This window comes from Thrips palmi, unplaced genomic scaffold (assembly GCF_012932325.1).
Source record: "Thrips palmi isolate BJ-2018 unplaced genomic scaffold, TpBJ-2018v1 HiC_scaffold_4, whole genome shotgun sequence".
NCBI lineage: Eukaryota > Metazoa > Arthropoda > Insecta > Thysanoptera > Thripidae > Thrips > Thrips palmi.
This window is the reverse complement of record NW_023144631.1, coordinates 4,602,276-4,621,437: the sequence shown is the minus strand read 5'-3', so window position 1 is coordinate 4,621,437 and position 19,162 is coordinate 4,602,276. Positions and strand designations below refer to the sequence as shown.

Sequence of the window (19,162 nt, the reverse complement as noted above, 5' to 3'; positions counted from 1 at the left end):
TCGTTTTCGTCGCCCTGTCTGTCTCTCTGACTGGACGCCCCAAGAGTGCGAGAGAGACAGAGCGACGAAACAGCTCTCGGAATGAGTCTGCTGAGTGCCAACGGTCGTGGTTGGCTCGCCGGCAGGGTAGGCAACCCATTCAGCGCGGTTACGCAACAAAAAGGGAAGCCCCAAGGACCGTGCGCCGCCGTCCTGGTAGGCCGCCTCTCTTACCGGGGTTGGCGCCGTCGCGGTACACCTTGGGCAGCCTCTTGTACTCCATGAAGTACTGCACGTGGGCCATCTCGTGGTGCGCCGTCACCAGGTCCATCATGTTGACGTGCGTGCACATCTTGATGCGGTAGTCCTTGCGGTTGCAGAAGTCCCAGGCGGAGGGCTGGCACACCACCACCCTGGCGGGCGGCTCCTCGATCACCGAGTGGCTCCAGAACTCGGCCGGCATGGCGCTCATGTTCATGGACGTGTAGAACTCCTCGGCCAGCCGGAACATGGCGGCCGGCGTGTAGCCCTGCAGTCACACAGCGAACAGTCATGAAGAATTTGTGTTGTGATGTGACAATTTCCTATACTTGTGTACACGAGTTTGTCATAACACTTTCCCCTGTAGATTATAAGAATGCTGTGCTTCTATCTGGAGCCTCCATACCAGAATGTCCTGCCTTCCCTCTCCGGTTCACTCACAGAGCTGTGCGAAGGTGAATACACTGGAAACTGAACCTCTCTACATCGTGTGCTTTTTGGAGACAAACTAACCCTTCCCAAGTATAAAACCTCTAATTACGATGAGAAGCTTTCCCTTTTCGTGAGTCAAAGTCCACCAAAAAACTGCCACTCACCTGGGCGGCCATCTGCGGCCCGACGTCGAGGAAGTTTTTGCCGGGGTACGGGATGGTAATGTCCAGAATGTTGCTCCACGACTGCGCCCACATGTTGCCTGGAATCGCAAAGCCACAGCGTTAATTCTGGGAGAAAACAGCCAGTTTCAGAGTGAGGCGCTCGAAGTCGGGGTCTCTGAACTTTTGCTAGAAATGAACTTATTCATTTCCCACGCGGTTCTTGGTCGAGCGCGTCGCATCGCGGGATGTGTTGTTCCTGCAAAGCCGAAACATATTGAGGCGTCGGCCTCGGGGCGACGCGAGCGACACACGAGCGGGCCGACAGCGTCGCCGAGACATCAGTCCAGCTTGACGCACTTCAAGGCGACGAACGCAACAAGGCAGACGGTCGGTGGCGGCGAGGCGGCGTGGCGGCGGCACGGGTTGACGGCAGTTGACAATGCGAGGTCCGAGGTCCGGGCAAGGTCGCTCCATTGTCAGGCGGCCGTGCCCGCTGCTTTCGGACATACCCCTCGCGACAGCGCCGCAAAGCCGCAAGGGGTATGGACGACGCGCGGTGACTAGCAGTGACGCAACGCGGCGGGCACCCCGCGCATGGCATGCGTCTCCACTTCGAGCCGCTTCATTTTCGTCGCTCTGACCTTGTCGCACTCGTGGGGTGTGCCTGAGGGGTGCGAGAGAGACAGAGCGACCGGCGGCAGATCTGTTTATTCGCGGCCGATCGCGCGAGCAAAGCAAGTGAAGCGTTCTGGAACCACTCGGCATTCATCAGCCTGGGTGCGTGCGTGGCGTGGCGCGGCGTGCCGTGGCGTGGCCGCCGTGCCCAGCACGCGAGTAACATCTCCAGCTCCACTTCCTCCTCGCCGCCTGCAGGCTGATTCCGAACAGTGGCGCTTGGTCGCTCTGTCTCTCTCGCACCCTTACGGGGCGCCCCGCGAGTGCGAGAGAGACAGAGCGACGAGAGCGCCTGGAATGTCCAGTCCGGCCGAACGCTATGGGAGTGGAGGCGTCCAGGCCAGGCGGCCGTGGCACTGCTAGCGCTGCTTGGCTGCTTTACGCTCCGACGGCTGGATAAGTACTCGACGGGCTGGAGTGATTGTGCGGACGACGGGGCGACGGGGCGCCGGGGCGACGCCGTGTTATGGTCACGTACGATCCAGCGCACCCAGTACAATGCGAGTCGGGGATGGGCGTGGACGGGGACCGAGACGGGGACCGTCTTGACGGCCTTGCGGACCTCGGGCCGCGCGCTCACGCCTGCTCCCAGCGTCCTTCTCGTCGCTCTGCCTCTCTCGCACTCATGGGGCGTCCCGTTCAGGTGCGAAAGAGACAGATTCTCGGAATCAGTCTACTGACTGGCTTGGCCGCGGCCAAGGTCTCGGAGACAGTGCCACTGGGGGATTTTGGGGACATACTTTTGGAGCAGGACGTCCCACAGGGTGACTTTGATTTTCGGAGACTTTGACGCGCACTGGGAAAAGGGTGACTGAGGGCCACAGCGGACATGCATATGAATGTGGTAGGCTAGACCAGGGGCGACAGTGATGTTGGGGGGTCGTTAACGTGAACGTTACCAAGGCCAGGGCACGCAGCGCTCGTCCGTCGCGATGGTCGCGCGCTTGCGGCGGGGTGGGCGTGCCGGGCGTGCGTGCGCTAGGTCTCGGTTTGGCGGCGGGCACCAGGACGGCCGCCACGCGGCGCGCATACGCCACGAGCCGCGCGCACGCGACGAGGGCGCTTGGCTGCGCTTGGCTCGCCTCGCGGTCCAGAAGCATGGAGTGGTCGGCGACGTGCCGCCCATGCCGGGGCAGCAGGCTGGCTGATTCCGGGAGTCCTTCTGTCTCTCTCGCACTCATGGGGCGTCCCGCAAGGGTGCGAGAGAGACAGAGCGACGAGAAAGACTCTCGGAATCGGTCTCGAGACGGGCTTGACCGGGGGCTTGGCGCGGGCATTGCCATGTGGGCTCGGCCCGGCGCACTGTTCCCGACAGGCCGATTCATTTCGGAGAGGAAGTCGGACCGCGGGAGTGTTTTCGAGCTCTGTCTCTCTCGCACCCCTCCGGGACGCCCCATGAGTGCGAGAGAGACAGAGCGACGAAGAGGACTATCGGAATCAGTCTGCTGGCGGACACGTACGGCGGAAGGCGGGAGGGCACTGCCCCGGGAAAGAGGCGAAAACCAAACAGAGCAATGCACTCATTACACGCAATGCGTTGACAGTGTAGGCCGATTCCGCGCCGCCGTCGGTCTCTCTCTCTCCCACCCACGCGGGACGCCCCGCGAGTGCGAGAGAGAGGCCTCCCTTCGGGGATCGATCCGCGGAGGCGGAACCAGAGCACGGCGCGCCGCGTATGACGGAGACCCCTAATCAAAACCGCCACTGCCGCCCACGCCCCGCCGGGCCGCCGCAACACCACGTACGCCGTCGTACCGCTCAAGTAGTCTGGTCCACTGTCTCGCTCCCACTCACGGCGCGGGCCGTAGAGGAGCGCCGGAGAGAGAGAGAGAGCGACGAAAGACCGTGCAGCCCTCCACTGCGCTGCCGAACGTGTAATTCCACAACAATTAATGTCCGAATCTCGGGCGGGCGCCCCCGCCCTGCAAGGCCACGGCCAAGGCCTCGGACACCTCACAGCGCACCGCGCCCGCACGCACCGCGCCGACCAACAATCGGAATGGAATGGAACGCCAGCTCGCGTTTGTTTGCCCGTCCGTCCGTCAGCCGCCTCATTCCGAAGCATCGGTTCGTCGCTCTGTCTCTCTCGCACTCGTGGGGCGTCCCGCACGTCCCGTAGGGGTGCGAGAGAGACGAGCGACGGCGCGCTGCCTGACTGATTCATGGATCGCGATTTGGCTTCGGCGCTGCGCCGCGGAGAGCTGTCAGTGTCACTTCGGCGGCACCGACGCCGACGAACGCCGACGGCCGCGTTGTCTCGGTGACGTCGGCATTCGTACGCCCGGTCGGGAAACCCGCGTACAACGCACAAGGCTGCGATAGCAACGCGACGCGCCCGACGAGCACCCTCTACCAGGACTCTGTGTGGACGTGGACACACTGGCGTAGCAGCAGAGGGTGGCCGTCAGCAGGCCGAGTCCAAGCGGAGCGTCCCATCAGCCCGTCTCTCTCGAACCCACGAATGCTCCATGAACGAGAGAGAAGAGGAGATCTAGCTCTCTGAGAGACCCCCGCCGGCAGGAGGGCGCCTTGCGGGTAGGCACTCCCGGCGGCAGGGAGGCCGGCGGGCCTGCCTGCTTGCCAGGCGCTCGCGGCCAGCAGAGGCACGTTCCGAACGGCGACGCTTCGTCGCGCTGTCTCTCTTGCGCCTCGGCGGGACGCCCCATGAGAGCGACAGAGACAGGGCGACGAAAGCACTGTTTGGAGCGAGCCGGCAGCAAGCAGAGCAGGCTGAGCGTGCTCGTCCTTCCCGGCGTCCACGACGTCCACGCGGAACAACAGCCACTCTGCCTGAGTAATTGGCGCTGTACTTGGAGGCGCCGCGGACGAGCCAGCAGACTGATTCCGAGAGTCCTTTCGTCGCTCTGTCTCTGTCGCACCCATACGGGACGCCCCGTGAGTGCGAGAGAGACAGAGCGACGAGAACTACTCTCTGGGAATGAGTCTGACAGCGAGTCGATGAGCAGCGACAAAGCGGCCCGCCGATCGGAATGCCGCGATAGAGGCGACGCGACGCGACGCGGACCGACCTGTAGTGTTCCGACTCCAGACCGGGCGTCGTCGCGCCGTCTCTCTCGCGCCTCTCTGGGACGTCCCATGAGTGCGAGAAGAGGAGACAGAGCGGACGGGCACTGTGTGTTTGGAGTCAGCCTGCGATGGTCTATTTCAATTTGCCCGCTACCAGCTCGGAATATTAACGACTGAGGCGGCACTACACGCACGCACGTACACTGGCGCGCACACACACACACGCACACACACACACACACACACACACACACACACGTGCGTGATCTAACAGGTGCGGGTGACCACTGCAGCCGTAATTGGTCGCGGGGTGGCGATGGGGTTGCCCCCATGCACTGCCACTGCACCGCGACTGCAGCTGCCAGTGTGCGGACAAGCGCGCGATTCTTGGATTCCGAATCGTTTTCAAACCATCAATCAATCATCGTCAGTTCCCATCGGCTTCCGCGATCCGAGCAATAGTACTTCGAGCAACGCCCGCCAAAGTGTGCATATTAATGCGCGCGGACTCCTCGAAATAACGCGCTGTTTGTTTGCCGTTTGTCAGGCTCTGTCTCTCCCGCCATGGGTGCGAGAGAGAGAGAGAGAGAGAGCGCGCACTGCTTACTTGTCCGTTCGGCGGGTGGGATTAATCGGCGATCCGAGCGGCAGAGACAGCAGCGGCGCCCAGCCGTGACACCGACATGCTGAGGCTGCCGACGCTGCTGACATGCTCCCTGGCAGCGGCCGGCGTTCCCACACTCATGGCACACCGCGCACCGCGCAGCACCGCGCCGAGGCGACACTCGCACAGCAGCGCGACTCACCGGAGTGAGCTTCGCCGCTGTCTCTCTCGCACCCTTGCGGGGCGCCCCATGAGTGCGAGAGAGACAGAGCGACGGGCGCGCTGCAGGCTCTGCAGGCCCATCCCGTGTCGCTGGAAGCGCTGCTGGAGGCGGCCAGAGCGGCCACTGGAGCCCCGCGCCCCGCGCCGCGTTAATGGTCATTGTCAATCTCAAGGGCGAACCGCGACCTCCGCGACGACGACGCGCCCTCCGCGACGACGACGCGCCCTCCGCCCGGGCCGACGCGGGTTCAAATACCGTGAGGACCACACGCTTTTTTTCAAGATTTCTTTTTTCGTGGGATTTCCACTCACCAAGGATGTGCGCCGGCAGCGGCGCCTGGCGCGAGATCTTGTCCGGGCCGTAGAAGTCCCTGAGCTTCCTGCGCACATAGGCGTGCAGCTGCTCGTACAGCGGCCGCACCTCCTCCCAGGCCGACTCCAACTGCAGGCGGAAGTCGGGGGTCTCGTAGGGGAACAGCCAGTACTCGGCGAACGACGTCAGGTCTGCAACAAAAGAGAGGCGCGCGATGTTCGCCGTCATCGTCCTGGAGGGCGTCTTCGCCGTCATCATCTCGGACCGCGGCACGCCGGGCACAATGCGAGCACGCCAATCGCAATGGCGAGCCCGCCGCGTTTACTCGGACAATGATGGTCCCGATTCGTATTGGGGTTCGCGACTTGACTTCCTCGTTGATTGAATAATCCCCAGTGACAGTCCGCCCGTCAAGTGAACGCGCCGCGGCGAGACAAAGAGGGCGGCGGAGAGCTCGCGTGCGAGCTGGAGGATCACGCTCGTCGCTCTGTCTCTCTCGCACTCATACGGCGGCCCGCAGGGGTGCGAGAGAGACAGCGCTACGAAAACGTGGTTCCCCAACAGCCTGCCGGGCGGCCGCCAAGCTCGTCGTCTTCACGCACACACGTTCGAGCTACGCTTACTGTTCTGCTTGGCCGCCATGTTGCTCAGGTCCACCAGCTGGTCGAACAAGTCCCTGATCTTGAAGCCGGAGCGGCGTCGCCACTCCAGCCACACGTACTGCAGCTCGTCCCAGTCGCGGGAGCGCGCCATGATCAGGGTGAGGTCTGCAAACAAGCAAAAAATACATTATCAATGCGCCGGAGCGCGCCGCCGGTGGGGCTCGAACCCACGTCGGCGGAAGGACGTCGTGTTGGACGTCGTCGTACCTGGGTCAAGTCGCAGGCCGCAGCGGAGCGGCTCGCGGTGGGCGCAGATGGTGGCGCTGTTGTAGACCGCCAGCATCGAGTTGATGAGGCCGTTGTACTGCACAAACCAAAATACGGGGCGCTCAGCCAAGTTGGACACTTCGTTTGCAAGTTAGGTTTACTCTACAAAATGCAATGTGTACTTCGTTCTCATTGGAGGAATTTACTTGGGAAAGCCTATCCCGTGCATAGATGATTATGTGCACGCCTAGAAGTCCACATCCACGCCTTTAAATGTGTTCTTGTCAGACTGCATGCAGTCTGCTCCATACCCTTAACATATGCACTAATTTGGCACACTCCTTCAGATGTGCTCTTCGGGTACGCTACTAAGTACACATTGCATCTTGTAGTGTAGGTTAGATCCGGTTAGAGGTACTGACCCTGTCCAGCTGGTCCGGCGGCAGGGCTGCAGGGCCGATGACAGACAGCAGGCGGATCTGCCTGGCGAGGTCGGGGTTCTCCACGAGGTTCAGGTCGACCTGGTTCAGAGTCTCCCTCACCGCGCGCTGGAGCTCGGAGTTCTGAAGCTGGGCCTCCAGCTGACGAAAACGACATCAAAACAGGATTTCAGAATAGAGGCAAGAGCACCGACACATTAGAATACAAGCACAAGCGCAACAACTGCAAAGTGCGCCCTTGCAGCGCTTGCAGCTCAGTTCCGGTGATGCGGAAATAGTCCAAGAACAGCCGCTATCAACGGCCAGCGGGCATTTTATTTATTTTTCGCATTTAAAAGAGGGGGGAGAAAAAGAAACGTCTCAGCGACGGCCGGCCGCGAGTCCGGCAGCTTGTGTGAAGAGACCTCATCAAGGCTCTCACGTGCCGGAGCGCCTCGTGGGAGACACCCCGGCCGGGGAGCGCGGTTCAACGAAACCAAAGGCCGCCCGCATGGTGCGTTATTGGATGGTAGTGATGTGCCGACGAGAAGGAATTGAAGTTAAAAGACTAGTGCTAAGAATGATTATCAACGCAGAATTATCCCGTCAAGTTGCTGACTGGCTCAAAAGGCAGGTCAAATGTCGGGTGAGCGGTTACAGTTGACGCATCGTCAGTCCACCCGAAGGCAGAGCTACACGCCGATATCTCAGAGAGGCAGTTGGCAGACAATGCAACTAAATGTGTGACGCTCACCCAGCGGACCCGCCGCAGATCACACGATTGCAGTGTCTATATATATCGTAGGGAGCAACCTACAACACCAGCGAGAGCGAAGGGGAATCGCGTCTTCTGGGCTCCGTCTCCGCTTTTCTGGCTTCAGAAAGCACATCAGCGAGGGGACAAAGTCTGGCGCCAAGTGTTCGCCATACCCCTCAAATGCTGCAAATGGTTAAAATGGATTTTTAAACAAATCCTGGTTTAACAAAGAGACGTGACGCGCGCTGCCCGTTTGCGTGCGGTGACGCGCCGCGCGCCCTCTACCGGCGGGGCGCGGTACTGACGGTGCTGCCTGGGAGCAGGCGCGAGCGGGAGGGTCTGTATCTGCATCAAATAAACTCAAGCCCTAACAAAAGTTTATGCAACTACGGCAGAAATTTAAAAATTTAAAAACTGAACTGCTTAATTTTGTTTGTTTGGTTTTTTTTCCTGTCCCGCCGAGGCAGCCGAAAACCACACACGCGCCCGCACCGCCGTGGCGACGACGACGAGCCAAATAATCTGCGCGTCTCACGCGAGCCGCGAAGTGCCATGCCTTTGATGCCGAGCTTGCCGGGGCCGCCGGAGCCCCGAAAAGAGGCGGAAAGGACCGCCGACTGAAGCGACGAGGAGGGAGAGGGAGCGCTCTGATGGCACCGCGGGTCGGCAAAGGCGAATCCTCAGTCCAGCAGACTGATCCCGAGAGTCTTCGTCGCTCTGTCTCTCTCGCACTCATGGGGCGTGCCGCATGCGACGAAGACGACTCTCGGAAGGCGGTTCGGCAGTTCGGACTCTGGCGGGGTCAATCAGGGCGTTCCGGACCACGGGCAGGACGCCGGCCGCACGCGTCCTTGCCGGGGGCGTGCGCGGCGCGCGGCCCGAGCGTGCACAAGCACGGCACAGTTCCCACAGGCCGCCGCCATCCGCCGCCATCCGCCGCCGTGCGTGCACCACGCGCGTGCTCGGTTCATCTGCGGAGAGCGACGCGTAGCGACGCGCTGCCGGGAAGGGGCGTCGTCGCCAACCTCAGGACGCTGATTCGCTCCGAGAGTCGTTTTCGTCGCTCTGTCTCTCTCGCATGCGGCACGCCCCATGAGTGCGAGAGAGACAAGCGTCGAAAATTACTTACTTTCGGAATCAGTCTAGTAGAGAACTTCAGTCTAAAGTAGAAGAGCAGGAATAACGGACCTCGGAGCGGCGGAACATGAACATAACAAACCCTCGCTTGTTTTTACCCCCTCCACCCCAAAACAGCAGACGGCGGTGGCCGAATCAAGTGAGTGTTATGTTCTGACTCTCCGTCATTCCTGATCTTCTTCTTTAGACTCAAGTTCTCTATGCACTGCTTTCGCTCGACTGCTTTCAAGCTTCCGTTTCAAAAGCACGACAGCGAGCGGCATCTCAGCACTAGAGACCTAGAGGCTCTAGAGACGGCTCTGCTCAGCACTTGTGGCGTTGTGAGTGCTTTTCTCCTTGGTGCCTTGCTGCAGTTGTCTGCAAGCAACACGCCGGTCGGCCGGTTGGCGCGGAGCCCTTGACTTTGCCGCCATGGGAACCAACACGGACCCACTCCCGGACCAACACCCACATCGCAGCATCGCACAGCGCGGCGCGGCTGGGCGCGGCGCGCACCGGCCCGGCCTGGCCCGCCACGCACGGCACGCGGCACGCCACCAATGTCAGAAAAACACAGACGAAAAATCCCGTATGACCCCCGTCCCGCGTTCCGTCCGTCCGTCGGCGCGTCGCCGCGTCGCGCGGTGCGTTTTGTTGCTTTGTTTTAGTCAAGGCCGCACGCCTTACTGGTACTCACTAGGCGCTCCCTTTTTCGCGGCCAGCGCTTGGCCTGCCGTTGGCCCGGGTTCAAATGCCGGCCGGCGGCCTCAGCTTGCGTCAGCGACGTCAGCGACGACGGGGACGCACAGTGGGCTAGAAGACCGGTGGAGGCGGACCAAACTCTAGACGCGTTTTGAGTTCCAGAGTCGCTAAATAGGAGTCGAACTGAACGTGTGACCCCACCAATGGATTGCTCTCCGAACGAGGAATCCATTGGTGGGGTCACACGTTCGGTTCGAGCCCTGTTTAGCGACTCTGGAGCTCAAAACGCGTCCAGAGTTTTGTCCGCCTCCACCGGTCTTCTGGCCCACTGTGGGACGTGATGACATCTCAGCGGACGTGTCCGCGGCCGTCACGCCGGCCACCAGATCAATCCGCGTTCTTGGAAGCCTGAATGGTGCTCTCGTCGCTCTGTCTCTCTCGCACCCCTGCAGCACCGCCCAAGAGTGCGAGAGAGACACAGCGACGAGACGAAAGAGCACTTTTGAGAGTCACTATCCGCCGCCATGGGGTGGGTGGCCTCGGCGTCTAGCATCTCGATGACCGCCTTGTGTAGGACGCTCTGGACAAGTCATCGCGCGCGCACACATACACGCACAACGCGCGCGCTGTCCAGCTCGTCGTCGCGAACGCGGTGACAACACAGTTTCATTGAACGCGAAGTGCGAAGGCTGGGCGGCGAGACCAAAGTGGCATTATTATTCCGATTTTTTCCATTTATCTCCAGTCCAGTGTGGTCCTCCACACAAGGGAAAACACCCGTCACTCTTCGCGAAGGCACCGTGCTCGTGCTCGCCGGGAGTCGCGGCGGCAAGCGTGCCGCGCGTGTACCGCGTGCTATGCAGCGCGCGAGCCAAGCCGAGCCAAGCGATGGCCCGGTGGCGGGTGACTCAGCTCGCAGATTCGGACTCGCTCTTGGTCGCTCTGTCTCTCTTTCGCATCGCACCCCTACGGAAGGCTCCCTGCGAGTCCGAGAGAGACAACGCAACGAAAGCACTGTTCGGAATCAGCCTGCTGGCTCCGGAGGGTCTCGGGCCGGTGACCGGCCGGTCTCGGGCAGGGGACGAGGTGGACGAGCGCGTCGGCCGGGATACTTCAGGATACTTCCGAGCACTGCCTCTGTCTCACAGACAGAAGCAGAGCTCGGAATCAGGCTGCGGGTCGCGATGACCGCCAGAGCCGAATGCAAGGTTAATTTGCAGGAAGCGCCCCGCAGTGCAGTGCGGTGCGGTCCGCGGCCTTGTGGCGGAGGGCGACGCGCGTCCGCTGCGACGCTGAGCCCGTAGTGTCGCGGCCGGCCGCGGCCACAAAAGGGGCCGACTTGAGCTTGACTCGCAGTGCGATGAATCCCGAACGGGCGGCCGCGCAAACGCTCCCCGCACGCGCCGGGCCGCCACCGCCACGCTAATCGGCCGCGACGCGCTCAGCAGACACTGCTTCCGAGAGTCGTTTTCGTCGCTCCGTCTTTCTCGCACTCACGGGGCGTCCCGCTTAGGTGTGAGAGAGACAGAGCGACGTCAGCGCGGCCGCCGTGGTCGGCGGACTGGACGCCCCGCGTACCGAGGACTCGACGAGGACTCGGTGGCCGCGACTCATTTTCCAGCAGTTAGCGCGCTTCGCGGCGCTTTGTCACTCGGGACCGTCTCAATGGACGCCCCGCCCGGCGAGGCATAGTGACACACTCGCACCGAGTAATCGGCGGACTGACGGACCCCGAACACCGCTTTCGTCCCTTTGTCTCTCTCGCTCTTATGGGACGTTCCAGAGAGGACGGCACGGGTCCGCCCTCTCTAGGACGTTCTGTACGTCTCTCTCGCACCTGTGGACCGATCCGTGAGGGTGCGAGAGAGATCGCGCTGAATCAGTCTGCAGTTGTTGGCGACGGCGAGCTGAAACGGGCAGCACGGCGACGTCGCGGAGAGCGAGATAGAGCAGCGCGTTGGCTGCCCCCTTTGTAAACGCCGAGTACGTACACGTACGTGGTCCTCGAGCATGCTCGTCATGACCGCGGCCACGCCACGGCCACGCACTGGCTGACCCGGAAGGCGCGTGCTGCGGAGCGCTTTACGGGGGGCGTGGCGTGCACCGGGAGTCTCTCGTCGCTCTGTCTCTCTCGCACCTGTACGGGACGCCCCATGAGTGCGAGAGAGACAGAGCGACGACAGCGACTCTCGGAATCAGGCTGCAGAGCAGCGCGGGGAATTCCCCAGCGGGCCGGGCGGGGCGGACCGTCCACCGCCTCGACGGGGTTCGCGGTTCGCGTTCAACAACGCGGGTATTTTGGCGACGGAGAGGCGACACGCGGAGGGCGAAGAGAAGGCGTGCCTAGCGCAGGGTGCTGCTGTTGTTGTTATTGATGTTGTCGTTTTTGTTGTGAAGAGCCGCGCGTGACCCCGCAAGCCTCTAGCAGCCCAAGAAGGCCCTAGGCGCGCCCCTCCGGTGGCCGGGCCTGAGGCCTAGCCTGTCTTCGCGCGGGTTCACCGGTAACCGTTTATGCCCCTGTTACGACACGCCGACGGCGACAACACGGGCAACATTGTGATGGGCAGGGCGCGGCCCGCCCGCAGCCCGCAGGGCCCGCCGCAGCCCGCGGACTCTCTCGCACTCGTGGGCGCCCCGTGTAGGTGCGAGGGAGACAGAGAGACGAAAACGACTCTCGGAATCGGTCTGCGGCACAAGGCGGGCCGAGCCAACGGCTGCAAGAGCGAAGCCAGTGCCTTTTGTTTTCGCTTCGGAAAGTGAAAAGAACGGTGAACTCATGATGCGGCATAGGAGTAGTGTTTGCTATTCTGGACACAGGGACAGTAACGTAGCTTCCCGAGGCGAGATCGGGAAACAGACCAGGAACGAGACGCCAAAAACCGGAAGGCAATAAGTGCATGTCTTCAAAAATTTCATTGAAGTATTTCAGACTGTTATTGTGAATTTTGAACATTTCCTGAGAGGCCTCCTGCCGCCTCCTGCACTGCCCCACCTGTGACCCAAATGCAGAAGGCGAGGCGAAGGGCTGCGCGGTGCGGCCACTATCAGTGCGGCACTTTCTCCTGTAGACTCATTCCGGGAGTCGTTGTCGTCGCTCTGTCTCCCTCGCACCGATACGGCACGCCCCAGGAGTGCGAGAGAGACATCGCGACGAAAACGACTCTCGGAATCAGTCCGCCTGGTGGGTGACTTAGTGACTTCCAGGAGCGTCTCCGTCACTCCGTCCTTGTCGGGGCGCCCTGGCCGCGGAGGCCGCCAGCGAAGGGACAGAGAAAGAAGACGTAGCGCGACGCTTGGGGGGCATTTGCATGGGGGCGCCGAGCCGAGCCTGGTCGAGCCGAACCGGGCCGAGCCGAGCCGAGCAAGCCGGCGGCGACGCATCGCACATTATCAGTAATTACTCGGAGGCGACAACCCGACGCGGGCGTCGTGCGCGGGCGCGGAAGGAGGCGGACATTCCACGCGTTCTGGAAGTCGTTCACTTTCCCATAAACCTGCTTTACTGTGCTACACAGCGAGAAAAGCGGAGTGGAAAGAAAACTCGCCGCCGTGCTCCGAGTGTCAGGAACGATGTCCGAATTAGAGCCGTCATGACACGTTGACAAGTGGCCTCATCACTGATCAAATTTCGTACAACATCATTGAAACATCGCTGATGATGTCAATGTTCTATCATCGTCCTGACACTCGGAGCAGCGCGGTAGAAAGAAGACTTGGACGTGACTCACCGCGGACACCTGGGTGACGGCGTTGACGTTGGTCTCGAAGGCCCACTGGGCGGCCACGGTGTGGGTGCACTGCTGCGACGTCAGCGAGTCCACCCTGGCCAGCAGCTCGCGCAGCTCGCCCTCGGGGATGTAGTTGGGCGGCGGCACTGGCGGCACGGACGGTCCCGGGAAGCCGTCGGGGTTGCCGTTGAAGCCCGGCGGCCCCAGCGGCCGCAGGAAGGGCGCGTCGCCGTTGAGCCCCGGGCCGTTGTAGCGGTCGCGGTCGCCGGGGTAGGAGGACGCGGGGCGGGGCGCGCCGGGCAGCGCAGGCGAAGGACCGTTGATCTGGTCCTGGCCGACGTCGCTGAACACCGTCTGCGGGACGCGGGGCCCGTCGAAGCTCCTGCCGGCCGCGCCGCGGTAGTTGGTGTTGTCCTGGAAGCGGCCCCCCGAGGCCACGTCGAACGGGCGGCCGCCGCCGAGCGGCCGGCCCGCCGCGTCCAGGGCTTGCTGGCCGCCGCCGTTGAAGGGCTGCTGGCTGAACTGCTGGTTGCCGCCGTTGAAGGGCTGCTGGCTGAACTGCCGGTCGCCGTTCCCGAAGGGTGGCTGGTTGTACGACCGGCCGTCGAACGGACGGTTGAGGCCGCCGTCGAACTGCCGGTTATCCAACTGCGGCCGGCCGCCCACGTCGAACTGGCGGTTCTCGAAGCCGCCGGTCTGCGACGGCGGCCTCGGGGACGACGGCCGCCCCGGCAGGTTGCCCAGGTCCACGAAGTTGGGGTCGAACTCGAGCTGTGCGGCGGGCTTGGGCGCGGGCGCCGGGCTGGGGTCGGCGCGCACCAGGGCCAGTGCGGCCAGCAGCAGCGGCAGCGACGTCATCGCCTACAAGGAGTCCACCGTCACTACACCTTCAACACCGTCTCGGCCTAACCTAACCCTCCAGCGAGCCGAATTCCGAACCTTACCCCGCCGCCTCCTACGAGTACGTCACCGCCTACCTCAGCGCCTCTGGCCGGCGGCGGCGTCCGCACGCAGTCGCAGGCCGCGAACACAGGCCCCGCCAGCGGCAGCGCCATGCCTCTGGACGACAGAGCGGCGTCTGTGCGGCGCCCCGCGCGATCCCCCGTGTTTCCCTCAATGTTTCACTTTCGTTCCGTTTGCCCAGCCAGCACACGTACGAGGCGGCGGGGTCGGAGGGGTCGGAGCCTGGTGGGGGCGAGCGTGGGGACCGGGAGCACCACGACGAGGAGTCACAAGGCGAGGGGGAGTTTTCAGCTCTGGATCACGGATAGAGTGATCGATATTAAGCACTACTGCGTTGTTGTTACACGGCTATTTGACCATTTTGGGGCAAAATAATCGTTTTACGCTACGTAGCATTATGACTCTTAAGCGCTCTTACTGGTATGGGGGTGGCGCAACAGACTCTAATTGGCGAACGCCCCCCTCGGCGCCGGTGATGGAACCAGCGACCTTGCTCTTGTGGAGCAGGGATGTTATCCACGCACCTACGAAATCGGAGCGCGGCCTGGGCCAGGCGGGCCGTGGCGTCGCGGGGGATGGATTGGACTCGGGCGCCTTGTCGGCGCGGACGTGCGTGCAGCGGCCGACGCATCGCGCGGCATCGCGCGCCGCGAACAATGCGTGCGACATGGCCATGTAGGACCTTGCCTCGCCCGCAAGGCTGGCGGCGCGGCCCGGCCCGGCTGGCCAGGGTAATGTGTGCGCGTTGCAGCGTCGCGGCGCGGCGGCCTTCCGCGCGGACGGACACGGCGGCGGCGGCGTCCAGGGCAGACGCGGAGCCCGGCACCCTTGCGGTGACTGGCGGCGCACAGTGAGCCAGGAGGCCGGTGGAGCTGGCTAAAACTCTCCAGAGTCGCTACACAGGACTTGAACCGAACGTGTGACCCCAGCGATGGATTCCTCGTTCGGAGAGCATGCCATCGCCGGGGTCACACGTTCGGTGGAGCTCCAAAAGCGTCTAGAATTTTTGGCCACCTATACCGGTCTTCTGGCCCACTGTGCAACGTGCGGCGCCATGACGGAGGCCGCCGTCGACCGCGCACCAGCGCGATCATGGAATGCCGGTTTGGTGCTTTGGTTTTCCCTGCAGCCTCCGCGCGCGCTTTCCTTGCCGCTCCGCGATGTTGTCACCTTCGGCTTCGGCGGCCACTGCCTGCGTCTGCTCTGCTTAGAGGGCGTCTGCCAATTGGCGGGGCATGGCGGGGCGCGGTGGGGCGGGGCGGGGCCGCCCGCTAGAGCACGGCAGCCTTGGTGACGTCACGGACGCTTCGCACCTCGGCGTCAACCCCCGGACCACGCTCGCCCTACTTACACACGCCCCCCGCGGCGCCGCGGCCACATTTTCTTTTTCGGGGCGTTCCGCCGAAACCGCTTCCACGACGACTAACTGTATTTGGGAGGAAAATCCCCCTCCCCCCCCTTTCCCGCGGCTTCTGCGACACTAAACAGCTCAATCCAGAGTGCAATTAGGCAATTAGAAGTGGCATGGAAAAGAGAGGGGGCAGGCGGATACGGCGTGTTGTGCTACAGTTGTGTGGGGGCCTAAAATAACTCATAGGATGACTAGCAATCACAACTACTTCTGACTGTACTGACAGAAAAACGCACAATTATTTTAAAAATCTTGTTTTTGAAAGTGAATGAACGTGGTGCCTGCGAAGCCGCAGGTGCACTCTTCATCAACGCTCCGACTTTTGCCTTGATTTCTGTCATTTTTCTGTCATTTTATCTCGCCGCCTCTGCGGCGCCTGTACACTAGGCGGTCACGGAAGACGCGCCTTCCAGGGAATCCGGTGCGCCGATACGCTGTCCGGTGCGGCCGGCCGATCAGCCAATCGGGTGTGTCGGAAAGCGGCCTCGTCCGCCCGTCGCCGTGCCGGGCACGGGGACCCACGGGGACCCACGGGGACCCACGAGGACGAGGTGCCGGAGGCGGCCAGGAAGGGGAGCTCCATGACGTGCTTCAGTGCTTCGTACGTCAAACGCTCCCCCTCGGGGAGCACTACCTAAGGGTTGCGAACGGTGGCCAACTTGAGCTTGCTGTACACGGCCGAGACGGTGTTGTCCAGCGATGATTACCCAACGCGTAATCCTCAGAAACCAGACGCGGAACCACAAGCTGCTCGGCAGATTAATCCAAAGCGATGCTCACCACCGTGCACTTGTTGGGCTGGTCGCGGATGCACTGACTGACTCGGGTCCTACACGCACGGCACACTGACACACACACACTCACACATGCACACCCGCGCGCGCGTCGACTTGCCGGACACACACTGCTAGCTCGTCGCGACTATCGCCTCCAAGTTCCCCGCCGCACTGAGCCCAGGACGCGCCGTGTGGGACCCTGGCCCCCCTGCCGCCGCCGCCGCCGCCGGGGCCACGCGACCCGCTGCTGGTGTTGTTGTTGCCGCTGCTGGTGTTGTTGTTGTTGCCGCCGCTGTGACGTGCCGCAGATAAGCGCGGGGAGGACTGGCTGGCTGGACAGGAGAGGATAGGTAGGGAGAAGTGCTCCCACGCGTTCTCACGAGGGGCGGCGGCGGCGGTGGGGGCGTCGCGCCGTGCACTCGCGCCACGCACAATGAATCACATATTTTGGTACACAGGCATATTACAGTGACTCAACGCGGGGCGCGGGCTGGCGGGCTGGCCAGCTTGAGTGTGTTTTATTCGCGTGGCCCCAACCTTGCACCTTGAGGCTCGAGGCTTGGGGCTTGGAGGGGCTTGGAGCTTGGGGAGCGGCCCGAGGTGAGGCGTAAGGCTGACCCGACGGCGGTGCTATGCAGGCTCATTTCCAACAGCGTTCCGTCGCTCTGTCTCTCTCGCATCTACGGCACGCCCCTTGAGTGCGAGAGAGACAGAGCGAAGACAGCCGTGCGCGGAATCTGCCGGATGATGGTGCGTGGTTGCCTGCAGGGCTGACACCACCAGTCAGGCTCGGACTGCGCAGGGCAGACAGGCAGAAAAATCTGCCGGGGCCTTTCGGGTTTGAGACCAGTAACGTCACAAAGTCGGTCAAAGAGTCCTAGTATATATAGGACGAAAGTAGCCGTTTTCGCTGATTTTGGGCGGCCACTGCGTCCGATCTAATTGCGGTCAACGGCCTCCCTCGACGCCTTAGTATTCTTAAGACCCTGCTCTTTCATGCCCTGTATCGGGAAGACGTTGACCACAACGATTTTGGCTTTGACCGCAACGATTTTCCGACTAAGTTGGTCAAAAAGTTGTCGAATCTCGGAAATTTGCTGATTTTGCTGACTTTGGGCGGCCACTGTGTCCAATCCAGTCGCCGTAAAAGGCCTCCCTCGACGTCCTAGTATTCTTAAGATCCTACTCTTTCATGCCGTGTATCGGGAAGGCTATTGACCGCAACTAGTTTGGGAGCGGTAGCCTCACAAAGTTGGTCATGAAGGGTAAAAACATAGTGATGATCGGGGGCCTTTTGCGGTCTTATCCGCTGGGGCCTTTTGGGGGCCAGTCCAAGCCTGCCAGTACCTCTAGCAGCACCAATAGAAATTTTTGAAAACGTTATTATTTTGTCCAGGGGCCCCTTCACCTGACGTCCCTCGTTCGTCCCTTCCTGCCTGCCTCCTTCGGCCGGCGGCGCGGTTCCGATCCGTTCCCAGCTGCAACAATGCCCGATCGGAGCGAAACTTCCCAAACCCATCAAGCACATCACCTCGGTCGTCTCGTCATACGGCACCTTGAGGGCCATGCGCCCCGCCAGCCCCGCGTGCCGCACGCTTCGGCCCGTGCACGGCAAGCCCGGCAAGCCCGGCAGGCCGGACCGGCGGGCCGCGTCGCTCCGTCTCGCTCGCACTCGCGGGGCGCTCCGCAGGGGTGCGAGAGAGACGGAGCGACGATGCCGCCGTTGGGGCGCGGCGGGCGCGGTTACGGCAAGGCGTGCGGCGCAGTGCGGCGGCTCACGCCTCGCGACACAGAGCGTCTCTGCTCAGGCGTGACGCGGGGAAGGCCGCCGCTCCGCCGCTCCGCCACGCAGCGACAGCGACGCAGCGAGGATGCAATATGGGAAAGGGACGGACGGACGGGCGGACGGCGGCGGAGCGGACACACTTTTCTTTTGCCGCGAACGAATGAATGAAAATCACACAACGCGCGGCCGCAGCGTGCAGTGCAGTGACTGCAGTGCAGGCGCGGCCGTGAATCAGACAAGGAACACCATAGGTGCAGCGCGGTGATTCACCCCGATGGAGGCTGTTGTTGCCGAACTTCGGTTTCGTCGCTCTGTCTCTCTCGCGCCTATTCGGAACGACCCGAGAGAGACAGAGTGAGGCCGCCACCGTAGTAGTTGGTGGTCAGCCCGCCGCGACTGCGCTGCTATAATTTGCCCGAGACAGCCTGCCTGACGCCGCGCCGATGAGCCGATCGCGGAAAGCTCCAGACTGCACATCGCTGTTGCGCTGTCTCTGTCGCACTCATGGGGCGTCTCGTGCGAGAGAGACAGCGGCGAAACGCTGAGCGAAATCCGTCTACGACTGGAGCGCCTGGAGGGTAGGCCTCGCGGGTGCAGGGGTGCGTGGAACTGGTGGGTGGCCTACCCTCCAGGCGCTAAGCCAATTGTCTTTTTCATCGCTCTGTCTCTCTCGCACCCATACATGACGCTCTATGAGTGCGAGAGAGATCGAGCGACGAAAACGACTCTCGGAATCACTTTGCCGGATGACACAGGCTCGCCGGCGCCGTCACCGCCACGCCGTGCTTGACGGCGAGGAGGATCAAATTATCACCGTTCGCACCTTCCTTTTCGATCGCGGCACCGCGGCGGCCTTGTCCTTGCCCGCTACTTTCCCGCTTTGGACCGCCGGCCGTCGAGTTTCGCCCGACGCCGTGCCTCTTTGTTTTTTGGCGGGAAATTTTTGCAGCGCCGCAAC

At 62.3% G+C, this 19,162-nt stretch overlaps 1 protein-coding gene across 1 annotated transcript in view; it reads right to left on the bottom strand.

Moving 5' to 3' along the window:
- The window catches only part of LOC117649875 (angiotensin-converting enzyme-like), a 78,723-nt gene extending 62,146 nt beyond the window's left edge, over nucleotides 1–16,577 (bottom strand). Inside the window, exons 1-8 of the mRNA XM_034393052.1 lie at nucleotides 16,423–16,577; nucleotides 13,269–14,129; nucleotides 6,969–7,127; nucleotides 6,547–6,643; nucleotides 6,301–6,444; nucleotides 5,677–5,868; nucleotides 837–934; nucleotides 214–508 (exon numbers count right to left, since the gene is read on the bottom strand). Coding sequence (XP_034248943.1) covers nucleotides 214–508; nucleotides 837–934; nucleotides 5,677–5,868; nucleotides 6,301–6,444; nucleotides 6,547–6,643; nucleotides 6,969–7,127; nucleotides 13,269–14,126 — 1,843 coding nt within the window. The 5' untranslated portion in view covers nucleotides 14,127–14,129; nucleotides 16,423–16,577. The remainder of the gene's footprint in view (nucleotides 1–213; nucleotides 509–836; nucleotides 935–5,676; nucleotides 5,869–6,300; nucleotides 6,445–6,546; nucleotides 6,644–6,968; nucleotides 7,128–13,268; nucleotides 14,130–16,422) is intronic.
- Nucleotides 16,578–19,162: the final 2,585 nt, after the last annotated feature.